We start from the raw sequence: 27,311 nt of genomic DNA on the forward strand, positions 1-27,311 counted from the left end.
GCTGCTCTACTACACAGATGAAAATTCTGAATTTTAATAGTGATGTAAGCATTCATTCATGTAAACTTGTATTTGAATTTACGCAACTGAGCAACTTGTAAACAATGTTGTTTGCATCGCTGGGCTTTTGTATACAATATTTGATAAATTGCATGAAATGTCTCAGAACTTTAGATGATATATAATGTAAACTTATATGATATGTGACGCTCCATTTATGTGCATCATATTCAACAGAAATTTACACTACTTTTTCGAACTATGTAGGTTTTTCTTAAGGTGATTCCTTGTAGAGTCCACAAATGGCCGCCACGTAGGCTATACATGCACTTCGACTTAGAATTTTCAATTACACAAATCTCGGAAAGCAGTGCTCCATTTAATTTGAAATTGCTACTTCATGTATGTGGAGTAACAATTTAAATGTTTCCCGTGTCGCAAAAGCTGATATTTGTGCACTTAAAGTTTCAAAGTGGTTACGAGAATAAGGATGTCACAGCGATTCACTTTAAAGAGGCAGAACACTTCCATCTAGTTTGATCACTACCACTTCTTGCTCGCTGCCGGTGACACCCTTCTATTCAGCATGAACCGACCAACCGCACCATCACCTGGATTACCGACCCCCAACTGACCAAGACCATGCGCGCAAAACCCGAACGACTGACCCCAACAGACCTACAACCAGAACCCATCCGCAAACAACCATTGATCCTGAAAGTTTACTCGACAGCAAACTAGACAGGATACAACATTTTGATTTAAACAGCTCTGTATTAGGAGCAGAGTTACATTTTCCTCGTGTGTGCAAAAATGTGCTGCCGAGACTCTCAACAAACCGTCTCCCGTCGCAGCGAAAACAACATGTGACGAGCGAGAAAGAGACACGCGAGAATAAGATACGAGCGAGAAACAAATGCGACACCCAAAAATCCTGGCGTGCGTGAGGCTCGCGCTGATCTCATGTGTCTCATCTCATGTGCTACGATTAATGCTAGAACTGTAGAGCTCGAAGTTCTGGAAGCTGTAGGTAAGCGAAAGACAGGCTGTTGAAACTTGGTTGCTTTGACCGACATTTTATTTGCGTTTGCACAAACCATTCCTATTTTAGAGGAACGGTAGCATATATTTGCAGTGCTTAAATTCTTGAAATCCTCTAATAGCAAAAGCCACTAATTTGCCGGTCAATTAGAATATTCTTTGTTTATTTTTCTGGTTCAACACTTAACTGCACTTGCATGACTATTTTATTTTCAAAATATAGAATGGACAAAAATTCTACAAAAAGTGTATAGGTATTGTTTAGTACGGGGATTTGACCGTTGCAAGACCTTCACACATTGTCAAAGTAATTTAACCATTCATCGGCAACACAACTGGTATACATTGTTAGATGGGATGTTACGTATTTTGAATAGATTATATCGGAATGCTACGAATGCAGCAATGTTATGATAATTCAATGGGTGGAAGAAGTTTTTGCAGAACATTTTTTTCTTGGCGCATTACCAATACGCTTTCACTTGTACTTTGTTATTACTTTAAAAATGTTCAATTTTTTTTAATGTGCCTCATGTGATCGAGCATTCAGATTAATTTTATAACAGAAGCGGTGACCCACTGGGTGATGGCGCGATCTCTGCTAAATCTCGATGAACATTTCAAATGATCCTATCTGCTTTGATCGATTCTCTTCATCGACTTTCTCTTTTGATAACCACGCTACGCAAATGCATTTGGTGCTAATTTTGCCACACAGTTTGATAGCAGCAGTTCATATCTTGTGCTTAGAACGTTGAACACAGCAGGGAATGCTTTTGAAGTTGAGTTATTAATGGAAGAGAAAGTCGATGAAGAGAATCGTTCAATGCAAATAGGACCTTTTGAAATGTTTATATAGAAATATCTGCAGCAAAATAATGACATGAGCGGGCATCGTTGGCTTTAACTCAGATGAGCGTGTAGACCAGTGTAGTGATATATTTACCATTCCAATTATTAATATCACCAAGTCTACCGACCTTCTGTTCCGTTCCTTCAAATCGCCTACTGGTTGGCACGGTACGATCTAGGTGGCTTCTGCTGACCATTGCTCTGGCGGGTTTCGATGGCATCGTTTTCGCGTCGATGTCCGTAATCGCTAAGAAGAAATAACCTTTTCGGTTAGATAATGGGAGACCTTGCCTTTGTATACCAACAGTGTCAGAAGGAAGCGCCTGAGTATCGGCACCAATTCTACAAAGTGACCACCAAGCGCCACCATCTCGCTACAACAAACCAGAAAGTGGTACAGCCATTGCTACAACCTGCAATAGATCAACCAATCAAATCACCATGTTGCCACCATGTTGCTAGAGTGTATGGTTTAAATTTGGAAAATACCGTGTTGAAAGTTGATCCAAAGCTGCTGTAGAAAGGTTAATAAGTACCATAAAATCAGCTGAAATGTTCAGTAAATCATTGTGTGCATTTGAGCATTTTTATTGAACATTTCAGCTGATTTCATGGTACTTATTAACCTTTCTACAGCAGCTTTTCCGATGATATATGGTACAATTACACTTCAAAATGGTGCAAAGCGGTGCATAGTAAGGAGCATTTTCAAATGCTTAATGTACAGCTTTCTTTATTTTAGGGAGCGTACTTTAAATATTTACTGAGCATTTTAAGATTTTTAACGTAATCATTTAAGGAGCAACCCGATCTATTTTACGGAGATTTTTTTTACTTATTAAGGAGCATCGTCATTGTTTAATGATTCATTTACCTTTTTACCGGCAGAAAAGGTTTGCGGATCTGTCGAGATTCGATTCGTTGCAAGCACACAAAAAGTATAGGAAATTGATTTAGATCCCCATTGTAATATTTGTTTAGTCCTTCGGCTCCACAGAGCTTTCAAAGATATTGACCCTACTAAAAAAACATTTAGGAAAACATGGTTTTTGATTCAGATACTGACCGTTGAGTGTGACAAATATGTTGGATTCATCCTAAAATTTACAATCCAGTTTTCTTATTTCTCATCATATTTTCAGGTTGACTACTACCTGGGACGAACACACCATGCTTTTTGTCTAAATGTATTTGAACAGTTCTCAAATTTAAGTACATGTTTGAATTAACTAGTGATGTCGGCTACAGCTTGAAAGGCTGAAAATGCTGATGGATGAAGTCACACGAATCAATTTCAACAACGAAGTTTTTTTTAAAGGGCCCTCCGAACAATTAGTTCTCTGCCAGCTGCAAAATACCTATCAATTTGATCCACCAAGATCAATCGAATCCAAATCAGGCTGATCAATATCCCAAAATTTGAGCTAATTTGATGGCGAACTGATTCTGCACTGGCTCTTTGAAGTTTATATGGGATTTACTATAAGACAAGTGTAATTTTTGTCCTCATCGTTCTAGCCCTACACCATAATAATTTATGGAAAAATTGACCATCAGAGCCCTCCCCCCTCTTACGTGAAAATTTCCCAGCTACAACTTTGTTTAAAATCACTTAAATTAATTTCCAAGTTGATAACTTGCTGGTAGGATTAATCGGCTGTTTTCAGGGCAACACTGCATCTTGCCCTTATGACATAATAGCCTCGATTTTTTGTCCTATTATTCCAATGTTGTCTGCTGAGTAGTAAATGAACCATGTCAGAAGAACATCATCTTCCTAATCAATTAATAACGAATTATCCTAACGTTCAATTTTTCAATTCCCACATAAACTTCAAAGGGCCAAGTGCAGTATGAGTTCGAATCCTAATGAGAACAAATTTTGTGAGTATGATCAGGAGCTGATTTGAAATCGTTTGAACTTGGTGGAGCTAAATCAATATTTTGAACCATGAAAATTCCATGCGCATGGATCGGTAACAAATAACCCCTCCGGTAATTGGTTCGTAATCGTTTAACTCATCTTCCGCTTGAAATACTTCTATATAACCGCAATCTCTTAACCCTCAAAAACTGAATACCAACTGACTGAAATCAATCAGTTGTACCAGCAACACGAGAATGTGACAGGACTACTCGATCAACAGTTCTCTGTTGTTTTCTTTAGCACCAACCAGCCACTTTTAGCATGCACGCAGAACGTAGGTACGCTGCCGATCTCCTTGGAGCTCGCCGAGCTTAGCTCATGAGACACAGCACATGTGACACGCATGAGGCACGTACGAACAAAAAAGAAACGCGAAATAATACGTCTCGAAATGTACCAGGCACCTACGATCTTATAGAAAGCGTGTCTCTATCACGCGGGATGGATGCACGTGTACATTAACTCTGATTAGGAGCACCCCCTTCTGGGGCTCATCCTCTTTCCCGTCCTAAGATCCCAAAATTTTATAAGTTTTTAATTTTTTTTAAAACTTTGTCCGTTGGTGAACCCCCTTCTGGGGATCTCAGAAATGAACCAGCCAATGGCTGAAAGTCTCTTTAATACAGAAACCTAACCTAACTTAACCTAAACTTTTTTAAAGTTTCTACAATTTTCCTCAAGTTATCGGACCTTTTCGAAAGTTTTCTTTACTAAAGTTATTTGAAATCCCTTAATTCCATAGAACGTGTTTAAAGTTCTTGTAGGTCCATTTTAGCTGAAGGTGCCACCTTGAGGCTTTAGAAGCTTCCCTGAAATGCTTGAAATTTACAGAAGTTCCCTTATTATATTGCAGTCTGTTCATAAAACTCACCTGAAATCCACAGTATTTCCTTTCATTCCATAGAATTTCTTTCTACAATTTTGAGAACCACCTTGAAGTTTTCTAATATTTCCTGAAGTTCTTGCTGCTCTTCTGATGCTGTTCCTGTATTTGCTCTGACATTAATGCAACTAACGTAAAGGTCTTACCCTAGCAGCACACTTGTCACTGAGTAGTTGTGGTTACTTGTATGTAACATATTTTAGTCACAAACAAATTGCAGCCACTTATTATGATGAATGTGTGTTGCTTGGGTAACCATTCGACTGATGCAAATTTTGACATGTTCGCTCCACAGTGCTCAAATCGTCCCAAATTGGATCCTTATCATTTATTAAGAAACTGACTTGGCACAAACCATTTGAAGTTTAAATGGAAATTACTATGGGAAATCCAAACTTTTTGCTCGTTGTCTTCTAGCCTTTTTCCATATTGCACTTTTCAAAAGTTCTATAGCTTTTCTTATGGAAAAATTTCTCAGCTACAACTTAGAAGATAGTTATAGTAAGTTATATATAGTAGTTATAGTAAAATAGTTATTAATTGTTCAACAGATTGAAAATCTTATGGCATCTTATCAAACAGCTGTTTTGTGGGCAACACTGTATACTGCAGTGTAACATAGTAGCCATGATTTTTGTGCTCTATTCTATGCGCCAGAGCACTTATGTTGCCTGCTGAACAGTAGATTGAGCATACTCATAAAATATTAGTGGCTTGAATCATTATTAACTTTTGATGCTTAAATTATATCGGAAATTAGTTTGGAACAAAGTTGTAGCTGAGAAAATTTGCTATGAGCTCAGTTATCAGTTTTTAAACCAAAGTGATATGCCCAGACAACCAAAAGTCGTATACCAGCGTACAAATAGAATCGTAAATTGGTCTAAATTAAGTCAACATCGCATACAAGAATGAGATGCGTCGTATAAAGTTTAAGTTAAGTCGCAAAGAATGCAAACTTTCGACCTATTGGCGACGATCCATTTTTGTATCGTAACGTAGCACAAATAAACTCGGATGAAGTTGTATGGTTTTTGAGGCTGACATTGTTATAACAGATAAGATCGTAAATTATGGCTTATCAAATCGATGACAACTCATTTTCATTTAACTTGTCATGCTTCTCCAGATAACCACTGATAACATAAGAATGTGCACACTAGATCGAATTTGAGATAGTCGCAAATCAAAATCCCATGAGTATATAAAAGCATTCCATCTTGTAGCAATTCAAGACGAAATTAATGCAAAATTGCGGTTACACCTCTCTATTGGGTCGAGGTGCCGTAGATTCTGAACCAACTCAAGATCGAACCGTTAACATAATCTGATGATTTTCATCAATTTCAAAATATTTCCAATTCCAAGTAGGCTTTTTGTAGCGCATAATTTATCACTGATATAATCCTTCGTACTTATAAGTGCTTATATAGTGGATACAGTAGTGGTTTCTGGATACGAAGGTTACTGGAAAGCCAGTATGTATGTATATGGCCTCCAGTTTGGAACGTACATATTCATCAAATCTGTGCATCTTATACGACTTGTTTGGTTCATATATCACTTTAAATATCCGGAATTACACGGACCAAAATGTTGACTGGGTGGTGAATTGTTAGATAGATATGAGCAAAACATTTGGTTTTCACGTATTAATTTCCATACAAATGATCTATACCAGGTCAGTTTCTTTTCAAATGAGTTCCAATTTTGGGAGGGTAATCAGGACCCGATTTGGAACCGTTTGAGCAGTCTAGTAACCATAGACCTGCACTGAAGCTATTTGATCTTCACAAAAGTTCTAGAAATTGTCCTGAAATGTACGGAACTTGCTTGAACCTTATTTTTTTCTGATATTAAGAGTACTAAAATGATACTTTCAATTGTTTTCTATTGAGTTCCCTCTATTTTCCTGAAATTCATGAGACTCAAAACTTATTTGAAGTTCCCTGGACGTTGTTTTTGGAACATCTCAAAAGTTCTTGTATTTTTTTTTCTTCAAAGTAAATCGAAAATGCTTTATGTTCTGAAAATATTCCTGAACTTTTTGAAACTTCCCTTAAGGTCCCTCCATTTTATGATACTTTATGGAACTATTTATAGCTCTCCAATCTTTCATAAAGCTCTTTTTACTTCCTTGAAGTTTTATGTAGTTGTTTTGAAGTTTTTTTTCCTTGTCGGGTATTTTCATCACTACAATCACATCACTTTCATCGCTGCAATCACATCACTTTCAAGTTCTTATTGCAACTTAAAAATCAGGCTGCTTAGAATTCTATAGACCACCTTCAACCAAGCTGCTTAAGCCACAAATAGCCTTTTATCAGAACTTTTGGTTTCTTAGGAATCTCTATAATAAAGATTAAAAAAAAATGTCTAACTGTTGTCGTTGCGTTTTGATCTTCGTTAGAATTAATAATAGATCATGGAAAATGCGTTCTCATCATCAACTCTAACGTTTCATTTGTAGAAGTAGCAAAAGAGCCATCCTCTTTTTTCAAAGTGCCCAGACCATTGGAATGATCTTTAGCGAGTATTTTCTGCAACCTAGCAGTTGCTGGAGTATTTTCAATGTTCTCACATGTATGCTTCCAGTGTATCCTCTTTGATCTCCGTATTTCTGGATTATTAGCAGTGAGGGATTCCTTATATTGCTCCCACTGTTGTGTTCGTTAAGCCCTATTAAAAAGCTTCCGGGCTTTTTTTTAGGAAGTGTCTGTAGCCTGTTGTTCCACCAAAGTACATCCCTGTTTGTAGAGCGTTCCTTTTCGATGCAACTCTCATGTTGGATCAAATTTGAAAGTTGTTTAGAACGATTCTCAAGTTATTCACAAGTGTAATTGCTATCGTGTCTCTTCCTGGAACTAGCTCTGAATTATATACCTCCCAATCTGTTTTCCTAGGATCTCTAAAAGTTTTTGTGAGCTGTTCACCAGCCTCATATTCAAATAATATTTACTTGTGATCAGACAAAGATTTTTCGTCTGACACATGACCATTTTTGATTTTGTCTGAGATTATTGGACTACACAAAGTCAAATCAAGAACTTCTTATCTAATTGCATTTATAAAGGTTGGAGCATCTCCTCTGTTACATATATCTATATCATTGTTAGAAATATAATCTAAAAGGTACTCACCTCTGGTATTGATGTCCCTGCTTCATAAACTTCTGAATCATCCTGTAGCTCTCGGAACATTCCTGAATTTTTTGAAACTTCTAAGCCTGTACCATATTTACATTAGTATACTTGTGTGGTAAGTACAATCACACTATATATCCAGGAAAGTCAAGAAATCTTACAACCCAATAAATTCCAAGACTGGACCGGGAATCAAACCCAACAACCTCCAACATGGTCTAGCTTTTATAGCTGTGTCATTACTGTCTGAGCTTAGGGATGCCGTCAAAACTTTGTTGATCAATGAATAATCTCTGAAATAACATTTGTCAACATTCCACCGATCAATTCGTAAAAATGTGGAATGGCAAGTTTGAAATGTTGCTATTTGACGTATTTCAATAGCATCATTATAATCCACAGGGTTCGTTGAAACCGAATTGGCAATGGCAGAGTTATTAAAATCCACGTTTTACCACACGGGAGAAAACAGAACAATTCAGTAGATAGAGCTTCCAAGCCACCGGTCAGCACTCGTATTTATTTCAGTTACCATGGGGACGTAATTTGTGATTAGTCCCGGTCCCATTCAAATTGTATCATTATTTATGTACGGTCCTTATATTTGAAATGACGTTTCACATTCATCTTGTGATGGCCGATTTTCATTCGAATAATCGGTTAATCGATTAACGAACGGAAAAGTAAAATATTTGAAGTCGGTTATATCATGCTAACCATCAACTTCTCCAGCGGCGCCGGTGGTGTAGTGGTAAGCGTGATTACCTCTCACCCCAGTAGGCCTGCGTTCAATCCCAGTCGGCGGCGCCGAGATGTTCTGAGACATAACATCTCTGCCGTTGGTCCCCGGTTCATGAGCTGATAGGTCAATAGGTAGGGTCCAGGTATAGGAGCTACCTCATGGCTTCGGTAGCATTGGTGCTCAGCACGGAAATCAAGATCGACGGAAAACAAGGCAAGGAAAAACAATCAACTTCTGCAAAGGATCATCACCCATCGTTTCAAACATGTGCTGTACTCTAATTGGTGGAAAAATGACAGCACAGCGAACAAACAAAAATCGATTAGTTGCTAATCGAGTAATTAAAGAATGAGACATCTCTGATTTTGGTGTGATTATTTTGATAAAGCGCAAAATTTCATCTCTACCGAGGGGGCAGCAAAACCACAAAATTACCTTGCATATTGGATGAAAAAGACCGTGAAAGAGGACACTAAAATAGAAAGTTTTTCGTCATACTGTTTCATCTTAGTATTCTTCTTTGCTCCAAGCCTTAACAAATAAACGTATTCATTAAAAAATACTTACTAGTTCTGTAGATTAATGATAGTTACAAATATGTACTTGCATTGGAACTGTGGGGAAAATATTGTGTATGACTGAAAAACAGGAAACAAGGAACTCAATGTATAAACCTGGTAGAAAGTGGAACCATTCGAATGTCATCAATCGACCGTTAATTGAAAACATAGACTCTATTTTCCAACTCTTTATTGTTCCTCACGATCAGTCTTATTTAACAACTACTAATTTAATCTACACCATTCTTCTCTTTCTTCATGGTTTTGAACATTTTTCGACTTACCGTGTTTTCAACTCTGTTTGGCTTATCGATCCTACAGACTAACCTTTGAATGCACATTCGTAATAACAAGTTTACTTACTGCAACTGTCGATAAACAATAGCGCACTTCGATTCGGGCAATACACATCCTACTCGAATCTAGTTCGTCGTAATCCTGCTGTTTCCAATAAATATTTTCCTACCTTATACACGCTTACACCTACATCCATCGGGAATGCGTCCCCATTTGCTTGGATTCAATAATATCACTACACCATCAGAGGCTACACGATGAATACCGTTCTTTTGTTCCTTCGTCGATCGTCCATAACCTTGACCGCTCGCTCCGCTAGATCGTCATCAACTTTTCCAGAGCCTTCCGCATGTACTATCACGAAAATGCCACCGACGTGATGAGCACTTTCGTGCCGTTCTCCTGCTCGACGGCCAGTTCCACCCTCAGGCAGGGAATCTCGTTGACCACCTTCTGCAGCATGAACTCACAGTGCAAAATTGACATGTTCTTCCACACGTGATTGAAGGGAATCCTCTGAGTAGCGGTATCGACCTTCGATGTCCATCCACCGGAACAGTTGATCCTGAGGATCATGTTCTGCTTGTTGTTGAGAAAGTGGAACGGTGAACTCTGGCCAATCATGAAGTAGCCCATTCGGCTTTCGATGATCGAGCAATGCTCCAGCGCACTGGGATAGTCTTCCAGGATGTAGACGCGAATGTTGAAATCCGTTTCCGGCTTCCGGCTGGGGCCGAACATGTAAATCTTAAGTCGTTTCATAACGGAGACGTCCGGCGAGAGGTTTTCCCCTCCGAGTATGTACTTGCCCAGCTTTCGGGTCATGATGTAGGCATTCTTCAGGTCGAGCTGAATGTAAGCCTGCGGACTAGGGACGTCATTTTCCGACGATGCAATCTTCTTCCAACAGTTCGTCACTTCCTCCTTGTAGAAGAGGGAGATTTTCCAATTGCTGATATCTTCGGCACAGTGTGGCACCTTGAGGATCAGCGGCTTGGAGAAGCTGCTCTTGGCCGGACCGCAGACGATCGTCGGGCTGATGTGGGTGATTTGGTTTTCGACTAGAATCGTATCTTTGGAGTCGTACATGACGGCGAGAAACACGTTGATCTTGAGGGTTTCCGGGAGCGCTCCCTCCGGGATGGAAAGCGATGTTTGGAGATGGTTCAGCTCGAGCCAGCCACCGTCCGAGGTGACCACCTGACGCATGCTGTTCGATTTGTACATGGCCTCGTTGGAGCTGGACGTCTCGAGGGATTCCGTGGTTGCGACCGCGTAGGTGGAGTTTGCTGGGGGAGGAAGGGAAAAAGGTTTTCTGGTTAGCTTTGGTGAGCAGTAGTTTTTTTTTAACAAATTGTCTTTATTATCTGAGTATTATAAAAATATAAAAATTATAACTGTTTCATGTAGCATCTATAAACACAAATAGTAATAATTATGACTGAAAATCTTAACATTGGTTATTTAGTTAACAGATGTTAAGATATGTTTTAAAGTTTATATTGAATGCTTTTCTGTTATTCCATCTATAATCCCTTATTATTTTTTGAAAAGAATATAAACTTAGATTTTTGTAATGTATAACGTTATACGCCATTGCCTCAACTACTATAAATAATACTGCTTTCTTTTTATGGCTTTTCTTCGATATACCGTAATACAAAATTTCTTCTGGTGATTGCAGTTTGATTTTTAGATTTTTTGCTATGACATTTTGTATCCATTTCCAGACTAACCCGGAATGGTTGCATTTTTTTATTCGATGAATGTTTGTATCAGGCTTTTTGCAAATTTCGCAGAGGTTATTATTAACTTTGTCAGTATAGTTATACAATTTAACTTTGTTTGGAATAACATCATTGAAAACAAGATAAAGAATTGATCTAGCATTTGAACTGAGGAAACTTTGATTAATATTTTCCCATATGCAGTCCCACCACGTATGTGGATACTTTTCCTGAATTATTGGTTGTGTTTTCATTTCGCTTATGAAATAGTTGTATAAACTCCTATTATTTTCTAGTCTAGTCTAGTCTAGTCTAGTCTACACATACACAGCCAGTACTTGAAAGAATCCTGGAAAATGATACATCTATCATTTTTCTTGTCATTATTAATGCCTGCTGCACATCAAGGATGTGAAACAAACAATAAAGCGGCCAGGCCTACTGTGTAGCGTTTAGTTAATTTTTGTGGAAGTGAATGTTTACCATGTCTACTTAATAAGTATAGACAGTGGTTAACATTTAATCCACAGGTAATCAAAGAGCGGGGACATACCGTACCAACCGCTCCGTATGCAGGATTTGAAAATAGGCTATATAAATCGTTGGGAGTGACAGAGCTAAGAAAGTTAATGTACACTCCTTGGTTGTCCGATCTCCTGGGATGGAACACAGGTATTTACCCCGTACAGTCCTCCCTCCGTACAAGCGTGGACGGCACCGCCAACCCACTGCCATCCCTCAATCGATCCAGCCGACCTCAGTCGAAGGACAACAGAGAGCGGTGTGCGGACGTAACCTATACGGAGGGAATGCTGTATTCGCCTAGGTTATAGCGCCCTTGCTCGCTACCATTTTCTTCTAGCGGTTGGGACCTGAGCACTAACTCTTGTCCTAGCCCTATATGGCATATGGTTATAGCGCCATTACTCGCTTTCTGAAAAGAGAAGAAGGGAAGGGAAGGAGAGGAAAAGGACTTGGGAAAAAGGAAATGCGGAATTCCTTTCCTCATTAGTATTTGTATCGTAAATTTTTATGAAAACTATATAAATCATTTTTCCTTGGTCAGAGGTATTATTACGACATTTGAATAAGATTGTCTTATCATTTGTTATTCAAAATTTAATGTTATAATGATCAACATAGCTTTGGATTATCCAATATAAATCGGTAACACTGTCCTGCAACCGATGATTTTTCTAATCCGAAAACTAAAAGTTACGAAAAAGCACTGATGCCTTCATTAAGTTCCACTTTCACGCGACGTTCAATAGTTAAACAAGTAAACAAGTTATTATAATGAAATCACGTTCCCGAAAGCAGTCAACAATGTATCTTAAACCGGATCAAACGTGTGCCCTATTTTTCTAAACATTCCGACGCGTTCCGCCCAATATCAATCAATTACGTTTTTCTACAATAGTAGCCTGGGATAAATCCTAATTCGACCGACACGTGTTTGTTGAAAAATTATATTCTGCCTAATATCAGTAGTCAGTAGTCATTAGGAAACCTGTTACTATATTAGTATAAACTCCTATTATTTTCTATACAATTATTGTTTGATAGTTTTTTTGCATCTTCAATCCATTTTTTACTGTTTAAGGATAATATGTTTTGATTAGCATTTGTCTTTAACTATTATTCCTAATATTTTCATTTGTTGTTTCTCTTGGATCATTTGGGGGCCCAGCTTGCAGTTGTTGAATCTAATATAACCCGATTTCTCAAAGTTAATACATATAGCAGCCTGTAGTGCAAACTCATTTATGACAGACATTACAAGATCAAATTCCTTGTCACTCCTCACGATCAACGTTAAATCGTCTGCGTATGCCATTAGTTTTATCACGTTACCATCAATCATTAAGCCTAACGTACTATCATGAAGTTGACGGATGAGAGGTTCCACATAGAGCGAAAACAAAAGCATCGAGAGTGGGCAACCCTGCCGCACGGAACGATCGATTTTTATGGAAGCAGTGAGAAACCCATTCACCATAACTTGTGATGACGCATCGGCATACAGTCTCCGGATGAATGTTATAAACTGCGTTGGAATTTTGAGTTTCTCCAGTGTTTCCCAAAGCCGACCATGGTCCACCGAATCGAAAGCTTTCTGAAGATCCACACTGAGTAGCGTGATCTTTACTCGTTTACTCTGCTGCATCCTTGCTATGACCGTTCTTATCTTATCCAGGTTTTGCACAAAAGACTTCCCCTCCAGCCCTGCAGTTTGACCTTCACCTACTAGTGAATTCATGCAAGCCTTGAGTCTGCTTGCACAAATTTTGGTGAGAATCTTGTAGTCTGTATTCAGCAAACTGATCGGTCTATAGTTCTGCAAGTCATTTCGATCCTTCGACTTCGGAATTAAAATGATTATTCCCTTCGCAAAGTTTTCTTGCATAGGAATGGAGCCATCCAAAAATCCATTGAAGAGACGCAACAGATCTTGTTTGAGAGAATGAAAGTGTTTCTCGTAAAATTCGTAAGTTAGACCGTCAGGCCCAGGTGATTTATTTTTTGTTGCATTTTGAATAGTTACGCGAAGCTCCTCTTCTTCTATTGGTGACACAAGGTTGACTCCAAGATCTCGAGGTAACGATTTGCGAACGTGCTGAAGCGCAGCATAATCTGCTTGCTGGTTTTGCGACTTCCGGAACTGTTCCTCAAAGTGATTATGTACTAATTGCTTTGTAGTTAGACCATCTGGTGAGTGCAGACTCATCACTGGTGTGTTGTGACCGCGTTTTACTAATTTCGAAACTTGATACATGCTCAATTTTTCGCTTTCAAGCATTGTTGACGGTTGCACCTTTCCGCGGAAACTGGAAAGACGTTGCTCTTCGACATCGACGATAGCAGACTTGACCGCGTTCATCCTCTCCAGCACGTTTAAACCTTTTGCTTGCTGTTCCATCAATTTGTTTAGTTTATTGTAGTGTTTTGCCTTCTTCCTTGCGTTAGTTTGTTTGAACTCATAAGACTTGTTCTTGTAGTAATGTTTTACCTTGCTTTTGAAATCGTACGACAACCACTCCGAAAAGTTCATCTCGTGTTTGCGACGTTGCCTTAGCTCTGCCAAGACTCGAATGAAACCTTCAGATGTGCCTTCATCCTTGAGTAGAAAATCGTTTATCTTCCAATGGCTCCTTCCAAGGATGGGAGTGGCATCCTGTGGGTTGATTTCAAACGTAAGCACTACCGCGTGATGATCAGAGAAGGGCACTGGAAGAGTCTCGTACTTTTTAGCTCGATGAACAAAATCTTTGTCACAGTAAAATCTGTCTAATCGGGAGCCAGAATTATGCCTCAAGAAGGTGTATTGGCGGCCTGCGGATCCCAAATCCTCTAGCTTAAACAGGTTTACTAGAGTGCGCAGCCTTTTGCAGCAGCTCTTGTTTTTACTTTTGCTGTCTAACGTATCCAGGATGCAGTTAAAGTCCCCTCCCAAGATCATTAAATTTCCTTTGCTTAAGTGCGGGGATATCAGATTTTGAAAAAGATCATCCCTTTCGACATTGTATTGCGTTCCAGAGTGACCATAAATATTCACTAAGTTCACTCCGTCGACAACAACGGAGATGATGCGTCCAGATGGGTCCATCATGATCTGCTCGAAAGGAATAGTTTTCCTTATAAGTATTGCTGCACCAACGTTCTGCTCACTACGGTTGACAATTGCGTGATGTGAAGGCAGAAAGCTAAAATCATTGAACGACACTTCTTGCAGGAAAACAGCATCCAAATCGTGGCGTATGATGAATTCCTTGAGCAATTAATATTCACAGTACAGATTTTCCTTACGTAATTCATCTCTTTGTTTACAAAGTATCGAGTATTCAGTAACGGGTGTTACGTATTATCGATAAAGAAGGTCCGTTTGACGTTGCTTGCCAATGTCGTCATATGTCAAAGTCAGCTGATCTCGATTGTCACTAACACTTCCGAAGATCAGCCTTGCTTACCTTCACACCACTTCGAGAGCGTGATCGATTCGTCATACTTCGAAGTGATCTGGAACTTTTAGATCTAGCTTCGCTACTGGACCCTGCAGCTATCACTTCCAGCGGGTTCTGCTCCGTTGGCAAACCACCGCCGCGCTTCTGCTTACGAGATTTCCTGCTCTTGCTATCAACCGTGACGAAATCCTGGCCGTTTTCCTCTGATTCCGATTTGCTGCTTGAAACAAGGGGTCGCTTGTTCGACCGCTCTTGTCCGTCGGTCATCTCCTCATCGCTCGACTCCTGTTCCGGTACTTTTTCAGCTTCAGCGGGCTTGTCCACGACACTTGCTTCTTGTTCCTCCAACACCTCAACGATGGAAACCTCTGAATCCTGAATCTGCTTCGGGCTGGACACCCCGGCTGAGGCTAACCTGACCATTGACAGCTCCAAATTGCTACTGTTTTTAGACGATGATGCCGCTCCCTGAACGGCTCCAGCATATGTGTTATTGCAAGGTACGTCCACCTCTTCCTTTTGGCTCGCTTTAGCTGCCGTCTTCTTCATTTTTTTCCGCTTCCTGCTTTGCTTCCATATCCTTTCTTGATTCTTGCTGTGCGTTGTTCTGTGGACATTTCACTTTCAGATGCCCTTCCTGCTTACACAAAAAACACTTCTGTCTCAGTCCCTCGTAGTAGATTCTCCCTCGGCGGTTGGGGAAATGGATGGTTGATGGGATGTCCTTTTTGATGTCCATGTACACCCCACGGACACCGGTAAAGAGATCTAGCTCCAATTCCGCCGGGAACTTCTCGCGGATCATGCGTTTCACGGTTCCATACTTTCCGAGTACCAACGATACGTCAATATCCGATATCTCCGGGGTGAGATCGAAGATCCTCACGTAGCGGATACACCCTCCAGCGACCGTCATACGAACTTCCACGGATTGACCATTGGAGTAGTGGAACGTATGAACCTCCGGGTTGTGCAGGAGAGCCTCCTTCATTGCTCTTTCAGATCTGAATTTGATGCAAACAACCCTTTCATCGGAAAGTTTGTAGCCTGTTTCCATGTCTGCTTTATCCGCATCAAACCCTTTGACAAACCGACCAATTTCTACAACGGTGGGTCCAGGGGCTCCATCCGGGAACTGGAAATTCAGTATGTTCTTGACGATTACACTGGACATCTTTTTGTTTTCCTTTTCCTTACAAAGGTAGCCGGTTAGGGCTGACAAGGAAACACACACGAACGGTAGCTAATTATATGACTTTCAGCGCGGCGATTGTACAAAAGCGTCTTCTCGCAATGAGAAATGATCGTCAACTGTAGTTGAATAAATTAATTGGAATGTTCTTCGATTGCCAGTGAGCAATATATTAAGGAAATGGTCCATATCTGTTTCTGCTGTCAAAGTAGTTTCCTAGGGGAATTTACGTATTCTCGGCAACCTAAGCAGCGACCTTCTTTCTATAGCCTTTTTCTCTAAGGAACGCACACATATGCAGTATTGGTTTGTTTACAATCTTTTGCTGCCAGCTGCTCTAACAATTTCAGTCGAAAGAATTGTCAAAAACTGTTTTGAAACGCATTTACAAAGCTCAAATCTTCTCTAGTGAGAGCGAGTATTGTCGGCAACCAGTTTTTCTTCGGCAACCGTTCCATTTGAACTGCATGTAAATCTGCTGTTCTATTATCGGCAACTCGAAATCAGCTACAATTTGTAGTGCGTGTGTTTCATTTCAAGAAAACCTTGCTAGATTGCTTTTTCTCAGTGGTAAAAATATAGTCAAATTGAAGCTGAAAGCATAAAGAATCGTTTGCATGCATTCAGCGAAGTGTTTTCGTAAGAAAATCCAGTGAAAATAGTGTTTCAATTTGGGTTGCCGAAAATAGTCTGTCATGCCGAAGCCGTCATTTCCCCTATATGGAAACAAAAGGCTAATATACAACTTTTGTCAAAATGCAAATGTAGTTCATACTATAGAGGGTCGTTATTATACCATCTAATTCCGACGCAGTATCGAAATTTTATGTTTTAGTCAATGCATTTGATAGGATACAGTCACTAGATCATACAGTTTAGAGTGCTTAACCTGTACAGATCTTCATCAACCTTTGTCTGCGATATATAGTTCAAATCAGGTTGCCTCACATCATAGGTGTCATAAGAAGCCAAGCTCTACATAAATTAAATAAATCTGCAAAATAGCTCTGGATGAGAAAGTCGTCAGAAATGTGTCCTGAGCGCAGTTAAAAAAGCAAACTACTCAAAATGTTAATCTTGTACGTTTTCCCTGCTCGAAATGCTAATTATTTACTTAAGAGAAGTTGGGAAAGTGATACCTGGACAGTTTTCAAAATTCATTTAGTGAAAGTCAATCTTCATTGTTCATTTGAGAAACATTAATAAGGAAAATCACTGCAACCAATCGCTTGCTGAGCAATCATCAAAAGTAGAGCTTCCATTTTCCGGTGGTTTCCACCATCCAGGGATCCGAGAAATATTTATTTGATATCCCGGGAAATCCCGGGATTCCGGGAAGTGAACAAATATAGTAAATTGTTTTAATATTCGTATGTTTCATCTCCTTCGAAGAAAGATTTAAAAATTGAGATTCCTACAATACTAGGTACACCAGATTTAAGGACATATCTTCATTTTGAAGACATTTAAAATTTCGTGAAAGTATTTTTTTCATGCAGACATTTTGAAGACATTTCATGATTTGTGAAGCTGTTTGAAGACATGCGAAAGCTGAAGCAGGCTTCCGATGGATTTTTGTAAATTTTAACTTAAACCAATTGAATATTCACAGGACTTTACAGAAATAATCGATTAGCAGGAGATCCTTTGAAAACTTCCTGATCAACGTACAGTTTTGGGAGAATATCTTCACAATAATACTTGATCAACCTGAAACCTTGAAAAATATCCAGAGAACTTTAAAGGGTGTCCACGATGAAATTGCCACACTATGAAATTGCTCTAACTTTTTAACCGTTGGGTAGAATTTAATGAAAATTTGGGTGGATTTAGTTCATAGTGCATTATTTACATCCTGCAAGTTTTAAAGTCCTGTGATCAAAACTCGCGGAAATGGAGTCGAAAGAACAGCTCGTGCGTGATAAAATCTTGCGCATTTATCACGAGAACAAGGATCTCTCGCATCGTTCCATCGCTAAAACGTTGGGAATCCTGAATTCCACGGTGTCGCGAGTGATTAAGCGGTTCGAGGAACGGTTGACCACCGATCGGAAGCCCAGAAGTGAAGGAAAAAGTATTCCGTACAACACCAAAAATCACAACCGCGTAGTTGGGGCCTTCAACCGAAATCCGAACGCCTCCGTTAGGGATGTGGCTAAGAAGCTGCACCTAAGCCGAAGTTTTGTTCAGAAGGCCAAAACTAAGGCTGGGCCAAAACCCGTGCCAGGAAGTTGTACCTCAACATGCTGACGAAAGTTGAATGCTGCATCATGGACGACGAAACATATGTGAAGGCCGACTTCAAACAGATCCCCGGTAACCTGTTTTTCACGGCCAAGGATAAGTTCAGCGTTCCGAAGCATGTCCGCACTCAGAAGATGTCCAAATTTGCGAAGAAATTCCTGTTTTGGCAAGCCATCTGCACGTGCGGGAAGCGGAGTGCACCTTTCGTGACCCAGGACACGATGAACGGACAGGTGTACATAAAAGAGTGCCTCGAGAAGCGGCTGCTTCCTCTCCTGAAGGCCCACAACGTCCCAACAATCTTCTGGCTGGATTTGGCCACATGCCACTACTCCAAGGACGTGCTGAAGTGGTAGGGGGACAATAAGGTCAATTTCGTGCCGAAAATGTTCAACCCTCCCAACACTCCGGAGCTCCGCCCCATCGAGAAGTACCGGGCGATTATGAAGCAGCACCTTCTTAAACGACCTAAGGTAGTGAAGACAGTCGAGGAACTGAAGAAAGTATGGGTTTACATGCAAAAAACGGTTGATTCACAGGTTGTGCAGAACCTTATGGCCGGGGTTAAGGCCAAGGTGCGGGCATTTGCGTATGGACTGTAAATAAAATACGAGTAAAATGGTAAAATGAAGCTTAATAGTTATTTCTCAATCCCTGAAAATTTGATGGCAATCGGATGAAAACTCGAATTTTGCGAATCAATTTTGTGTGTGGCAATTTCATCGTGGACACCCTTTATTGTGATCTTCGATCAGCTGGAGATCTTTAAGTACTTCCTAACCGATCTACCATATTGAGAGAGCCAATTGAATGTTTGACTAGTTTAATATCTTCAGATTTCCTGATCAATCTGAATTCACTAATATCTGACCAACCAGCAATCTTGAGAGACTATCTAGAGACGTTATTTGATTTTTATGAACAGAATATCTTCAGAATAACAATTGATCCACCTGAAGCCTTGAAAATATTCAGAGGTCTTTAAATCTCGGACCAACTGCATATCCTTTAAATACTCTCTAATCAAACTTCCATCTTGGAAGGATGTCTAAAAGATGTCGTTTGAATTTTTGAACAGTTGCAGATCTTCAGAACATTACTTGATTTAGTTGAAAAGTCTTGAATAATATTATATTTCTATCATATTTATACGAAGATTCCTGTACTTTCAAGAAGTTTCTTGAACTTATACTCAGTTCCATGAACTCAAAACCAATATAAAGTTCTCTGAATATGTAGAATATTCAACGAAATCCTGGGATATTCCATCAACTTCATTGAAGTACTTCAGTACGTACTTCACAGATTTGTCCATAGCTTACATATTTCAATTTTTCGATAGGTACAACTTAATTTCTGCCCAGCTTGCTGAACTTTAAAATAATTCATGCGATGTTCCGTAATCATCGTCCACGAAGTTGTTTAACATTCTACGAAGTATCCTGAAGATCTATGATGGTCCCTGAAGTTTTACGAAGATCCACGAACTTCTATAAAGTTCTCTGAAATCAAATGAATGTCTCTTGACATCTAAGAAGTTCCCTACCCAAGTAAAATTGCAGGTTTTATCGCTGTTTTATAGCATTCTCCAAGTCTAAATCATGGTCTACAGAACCCTCATAAAACCAAAATTGTTACTTGGGTAATGTGACGTGATGTTATGGTTGTCTTTAGGATTAAATATATTAAATACATACTAACGGGTAAAACCGTAAAGGCAATGCATACCTTTGTGCGTAACAAAAGACAGTGATGGAGAGCTATGGAAGCCAGGATAGAAAACGGTGACATATAGAAGTTCCTCCAGAAGGAGTAAGCATTTTACAAGATTCAGCTCGCTTATCTAAGGAAGGACTCTAAAAACTGCAAATACTGAGTTTTTTTTCATCAGTTGAGACTAGTACTACGTACTTCCAACCATCTTAACAATGCATTTCAATGGTTTTTCGATCACCTATGAATTATGTTAATCTCGCAACGCTCAACTTGATTTTCGTCTATGTACCATCTAGATACGCGATTATAAAATTTAATAAAAATGTTCACGGTTTGTTTCACTGCTAGATCGTATTTTTCACGAGTGCTTCTTGTTCAATGATCATATACAAAAAGTGATATATGTGTACCATACTTTCGATAGATCAGAATGAATGACAAACGAAGGAAAGAGATATATTTCATAAGATGTGAAAGTTCTGGATTCTGATAATGGGGTAAAAGAGTGATAAAAAAATCCCGGCATTCACGCGATCCCGGGATTTATAAATTTATTTCCCGGGACTCGGTAATCCCGGAAAATGTCACAATCCCGGGATTTTAATTCCAGGACATCCCGCGATGGAAGCACTAATCAAGAGTGATTAATCGAACATATCGCACGCGCTCCTAGAATACCCCCAAATCAAAATAGTGAGCTCTTACTGATAGTTCATACAATCACTTAAAGTACTTCTCCAACCCCAACAAAAAAACACAATTGATTCATTCATCAACCCCTCTGAAAAGCCAAACCTTTGTTCTTCATAACCAGAACCCCCACAAATAATTGCGCCATTCCCCAGTACTCTAATCACTCACATGTATTGGTATTGCTGGTCAACGATTCCGAACTGATGTACTGTCCTCCCCCGCCGCTCTTCTGCGAGGGTGGTGCTGGTGGTTGGCTCTGTAGGGTTGTCTGTTTCTGCTGTTGTTGTTGTTGTTGTTGATGCGAGCTTTTCAGACTGGATGTCGCGGTCGGTGCGGGTGACGATGGGTGGTTCGGATGATACAAATGCTGATGGTATTGTTGTGGCTGTTTTAGCTGCTGTTGTTGTTGGTGGTACAAATTAGCCTTCTCGTGGTTTTTGCTGTCGATGGGCGTCGAATAGCTACAGGAATCCAGAAGCAAAACAAAAAACCGGATCAATTAATCACGATTAGTCTCGTGTATATCTATTAGTGCGGGTGATGGATGGGACGAATTTTCCGGGAACAGTGTGTAATTCAATAATGTTGGGACTAATTACTGGTCTTGGTTTGACTTTGGACTGCAGCAAGAAACAAAAAAATGACGGTACCTAGATGTGAACTGCGGTTCGTCGTAGTGGTGCTCCGTGGAAATGGACCGTGGAAGTAGCAAAGGGACATTCTGACCGGGTATCTTCGGTGCTTCCATTGTACTTCCGTTGGAGTACTCGTAGTTGTTCACCCGAATGTTAATATCCGGGATGATGCTGGAGTTATGAGTGAGCTTCTTCTGGAACTCGTGCGTGTAGGTGTGCTGATCCGGTGCGGTTCTAGTGATGCTGTACGAGGGCATCTTCTGGCGATGGCGGATATGAACCAGGAACACGAAGAAAGTGATGCACAGGGTGACAATGAATCCGAGTCCCAGGTAGAAGATCCAATCGGATGCTGGAATGAAATGGAAAGTAATACGATTTAATGTTCAAGCTCTTTATTCTGATTGAATTAGAGTTCATTTCAAGTAAATTATCATACAAAGAACAAAACTCAACCATGTGTGAACATTTAATATTTCTTTATTAAATAATGGAATAATGTTCTCCCCGAAAGACCGCAATTGGGAGTAGATAATATTTGGGTCATTCCAGCTCAAGTGGGTACAGAATTTTAAATAGTTGTGGTCGATGTCACCCATTTGAGCCAAACTTGGCCAAAACGCTTATTTTGGTATTCTGAACAAATGCCTTTTTTTTATTTTGCTCTGAAGTGCCTAGATCCCTCTCGGCTGCAACCCTGGATTTTCGTGATTCTTAAAAAAATCATCTTTCAGAAGAGATTACTCCTTAACTAAATAAGCTATTGGTGATCTTAGAACGTCAATTTAAAGATTTTTTTTAATGGTAATTCAAATAGGTGTACCCACATTTTGTTTTTGTTATAATAACTGCAGTAAACGAACTTTGCGGAATGCTGTTGAAAAAAAGTAAGAGGCAAATGAATGTAAATGATTTTCCATGCCTGATTGTAGGTAAATACGAGAGTGTTTTAAATTAATTACCGTAAGATTTAAAGAAAGTTCAGGAATTGGTGTAGCTTCAGGGAAGATAATTGCAGTTTCATAATTTCTTGAAAATATCGGAAATTTTGAGGGTTTCCCATACTACCAAGAAAGAACTATAAAAATGATTAGAAATATTCTGAAATTTTTCGAGATCATCACAGAAGATTTTCAATGAACTTTAGGGATTTTTAGGAAAGTTGCAACTCAATATATAAGTTAAAACCGCATGATTTTGTGATACGTTTTCAGAAAAGGAACTAACTAGATTTTACTTCTTGCAAGTCTAAAACAATAATGAATTTAATTATATTTGCCAGAAGTTGCAGAGGCCTCACTGGAGAAACGTTAAGTTAGGTTACTATATTAAAGAGACTTTTCAGCGGAGGAAACGTGCCTTAACTAGGTGGTGAAATAGAATTGCCGTCCAGTCTGTTGTCCAATTGCATGTTGCTACTCAGAGTATTTCGTTGAATTTGCTGACTATGAACATGATGATTGTGCCTGCTTCTCCAATGAGACTAATGCTGCTGCTAGTTGTTGTTGGTGAAAGGTTTTGATTTGATTGATTGATCCTTGTGTATGAAATTCTAAAGGTTTCTAGAACACTGCGTTCATAGCTTATATACTATAAAGTTCATCGCAGTACCAATAGCTACAGGAGAATTACACGAATTTTGATGATGTTCCTAGTACTTCAGGAAAGATCAGATAATCCCAGAGCAGTTCCATTATCTTCAGGAAAATAACAAAAATATTGAACTTGAACTTCTGGAAAATGCATTAAGCTTCAGGAACTTCCTATTATTTCAGAAAAAAAATCGGTAACTTTAGAGAATGGTCATTAGGAAAAATGAGGGAACTTTAGAGTTGTCCAAAGAATTTCAAGGGTGTATAAGGATTAAAATGGAAGTTTCGTGAGCATCAGAGTGGTTTGAAAAATTCAGAACAAACTTCAAGGCAGTTCTATTAACTCCTGGAATATTGTGGGAACTATTAAAAGTTCTTTATGGGTTTGATTAGGGGTTTGGCTTATCAAGATGCGAGTCTAGGACGAATTGATGACACTTCATGAGTGCTCTTCCCTGTTAGTATTTTTAAGTTTATGGCTGATTGCAGACAGGTTCTACGGTAGAAATACGCCATGCAGTTATACATTCCTAGATATAATTATGAGCATTCTTGAAAGGGGGCGCATGGATCGCTGATCTATAAAATCAGTACATAACCAGCTCTAAATTCACCATGACCGCACTGCTCAAAATGCATATTCTCTTTTCATCCATGGGTTTTGAACCATCATCTTTTCATTGACAAAAAAAAAATGACAATCTTTCCAATCCTCACACGCTGTCAACCGTGTCTCACCAATTAAAGCCCCTTATCAAGTTTCTTCTAAATGATGCCTTCAACCGTTTACAAATAGTTGCCCTGCGCCGTAAAAACGATCCAAATTTCAACAAACATTGTATTGAATAACAGCAATCCACCGTAGCTAGTACTATAAACCGAAATTCAAGATGTACATATACCAATTAAAAGAAAACAGGAAATTTTCCACTATATGCTCTTAATTTCACTGCACAGTAGTAAACCCCTTTTTCCCTCCGTTCAGCAATCTAGTGGTAATAATGGGCATCATTATCCCACAGTATTTTTTACCATTATTTGATCCAATTTCCAAGCAAACTCCGTTCGTTCTTCGGGGGATCGCTTGAGCTCGTCGAGAACAACCAACATGTGCTAGCTGCTCCGTGCCTTTCTCTAATAAACCGCATCTCACAGCACCAGCATCCGGACGGAGCCAACCCATAGATGAAGCCGAAGCAATTGAGAAGCGAGCAAATTTTCGACACACGGACACAGAAGGTATCATATTACGTAACATCGGAATCGATGCTCCTTTTTTCCCATCGTAACGAAGATCAAATAAAACGTTGAACCCTTTTGCGGTGCGTCTGCTCCGGCGACCCTTTCCAGACAAACAGAAAACGATGTTTGAATGGTGGTTAAGAATGGTCCAATTTTCGGAGGCTGTCTCTGCCTCCGCCCGCTGCGCGCCCCAATATGGTTGTAAATTGATGAAATTATTGTTGTTTACATCATTATTTAACGGTAGTTGATATTAAATTGATATGAACTCGACTCGGATGTCAAGATGGCTAAGGGAAGGAAGAAAGGGCCTTGTTGTTCTCATGAACTCAACAAGTACTTGAAGGTTTCATTGAACTGGCAAGCATGCTGGATGTAGTTCCGTCGATAACCAGCATATGCACGCTAGTGATGTTTTAATTTGATTTGAGGAATTAGTTTGGAAATCTCAATTCGCACGGATGAATGGGAAAGGCCAGTGCCCTCCTTGACGTAAATCTCAACACCCATGATGAGACAATGAGGCTGCGTCAGTATCTGGGTGTACAGTTTCCAGGTGGCCCGTGACTTTCCCACCGTATTTTGCCGTTCGTCACGATTTGGAGCCTTCTGCACTTTATGCGTATGCAGTCCCTCCCGGTCCTTGGCTCTCTGAACGAAAGACTTGGACAGATTCAACTTTTTGGCGACATCCTTGACCGAAGCATTGGGATTCTGCTGAAACGCTTTGACGACACACTTGTGATCCTGATCACTAATAGAACATCCATTCTGACCGCATGTCCCCTTCCGTTCGATGCTCAGAGTTTCGTAGTAACGTTTAATCACACGAATCACCGTTGACTGCACGATTCCGAGTTGTTTTCCGATGTCCCGATGAGAGAGTTGAGGATTTTCTAGGTGCTTGCGCAAAATCAATTCGCGACGTTGCTTTTCGGGTGACGCCATTTTTTCCAACTGACCAACCAACTGACAGCGATAAAAATACAGTGTGAACAATACACTATAAACTACTTCTACCCAAGTTTTCAAGAGAAAATTCCCAATGGGTAATTTTATACCGCTTTTTTTTTCGTGACGCAATTTGATGTGGGACACAGTCTGAAGGCACTTTTTTTGCAACTTTCATGTACCTCAGTTTATTCATCACAGGAAGTTAGAATGGATCCTAACGACCAAATCAGTGATGGTTTTCAAATATTTCATCTTGGGTTTTTTGAGAAAAAGTATTTTGAAGTAAACTTAGTCGTTTATGAAAGCGTATATGGACTACTGACGATACAAAACTATTACGGATCGAAAAAAATACAGCTGAATATGATTGTTGGAGATTAAAGTAGTCCTCTTCGGTACCGTAAGATATCGTAACTTTGGCATGATCTCAAAATGTTTAAAATGATAAAATAATTATACAATGGTTTATTCTCTAAATTTACTGTTATTATCAGTTCCATCTGTCTCATCCATTCTTATCAATGCATACATAAATATCTTAAGATAATGATAAAAAACATCGAGCTGTCAAGATAAGGAGATTTCTTCAAATGAGCACTACTATACGATACCACCGCTTTCATCAAGTTGTTGTCGTATCTGAAATTATTTTCCACTGCTTTATAGATACTCCATGTTTGCTTGGCAATTGCTGCAGCAGCCACAGAATTTGAAGCGTTATTGGAATTATTGCGATTGGATTGGCTGCGTTATTAACACTCGGATTAAGATCTTTCTTAAAGCTGAGTAAATATTCGTGAGAGATTTTTTACCTGATTGTTTTAAATTTCAGCTCACTGGTCTTCCAGCGACGTTTGAAAAACTAACCACGGCTAGTTTTTTGCTTGCTAACTCTCTAATGCTATTGGCAACAAAGTGATCCTTACTTTCATCAGCCAACTCGGAGCGATTCTGAAGTTTCCGGTTTTCACTACATGCATGACGTTCCCCAGGTTCTTCTGCGTCAGAAATGATTTCAAGGGGAAGGTCACTCAGCACATAGTGTCGAAATTAGATTCGGCACAGCTTGGGCACATCTATCGGCACACCTTCAGTACAATCTAGTAGGTATTGGATTGTTGTAAATAAATTGGGAGCACTGACGGACAACTGTCATTGAAGTTGTTCACAACATTAAGTGCTGTTTACTGTATATTCAGTAAAGTCCTCTAATTGAATATACCAGAGGAACTCAGACCAGCAGTTCATTTCTCGGTTCACTTATAGATCTAAATACGAAATGTAGGTTCTAGACTGGGCTCAAGAGAAAGAGGCAGTTAATCAGTACCCATTAGTACCCTTAATCCAAATAATGCTGTAACTCACACAAAACAAACTACAGAAGTCATATTCATCATCCTCTTCTATAGTTGGTCTCCAACAACGTTCCCAACCGGTTCCAACTCTTTCCGACCGCTGATAGACCGTTGCTTTTCACATCATGAAAAACTAAATTTCCAGTCTGCCGTTGAGCGCATTTTAAAACCCTAAAACACAGGACTTTTATTATCCTATGAACACAAAACACTACAATTTCACACACCCGCCTCTTCCCGCGGGTCATCCTCAATCCGAATTATCCTTGCGATTTCAAACCAAAACATTCAAGTCGTCAGAAATACTGGGTTGCCAGGATGGGTATTTTACAAACAACCGCAGCTTGTTCTATGACCGACACAATCGGCACACTTGCAGCACACTGTCAAAAAAGATGACCCAAGATTGGTGTGCGGAGTGACCTACCCCTTGCATGATTTACACATTTTTATGAATTTGGTTTTTTTATGTGGTACTTTTTTTCTTATAAATATCTACACACTCGCACAATTCGACAGTCAACATGGTTTGAACGTCTTGTTAACATCTTTTT

General features: G+C 39.5%; 1 protein-coding gene across 1 annotated transcript in view; it reads right to left on the minus strand.

Annotated features, from left to right (window-relative positions):
• Window positions 1-9,321: 9,321 nt before the first annotated feature.
• LOC135704995 (netrin receptor unc-5-like) overlaps window positions 9,322-27,311 on the minus strand; it is a gene marked incomplete at its 5' end in the record, with an annotated part of 156,878 nt that continues 138,888 nt past the window's right edge. The window contains 3 exons of the mRNA XM_065226546.1: window positions 9,322-10,734; window positions 21,148-21,440; window positions 21,630-21,966. Coding sequence (XP_065082618.1) covers window positions 9,803-10,734; window positions 21,148-21,440; window positions 21,630-21,966 — 1,562 coding nt within the window. The remainder of the gene's footprint in view (window positions 10,735-21,147; window positions 21,441-21,629; window positions 21,967-27,311) is intronic.

Source organism: Ochlerotatus camptorhynchus, unplaced genomic scaffold (assembly GCF_037179485.1).
Source record: "Ochlerotatus camptorhynchus isolate MF236.1 unplaced genomic scaffold, CSIRO-AGI_Acam_v1.1 ptg000255l, whole genome shotgun sequence".
Lineage (NCBI taxonomy): Eukaryota > Metazoa > Arthropoda > Insecta > Diptera > Culicidae > Ochlerotatus > Ochlerotatus camptorhynchus.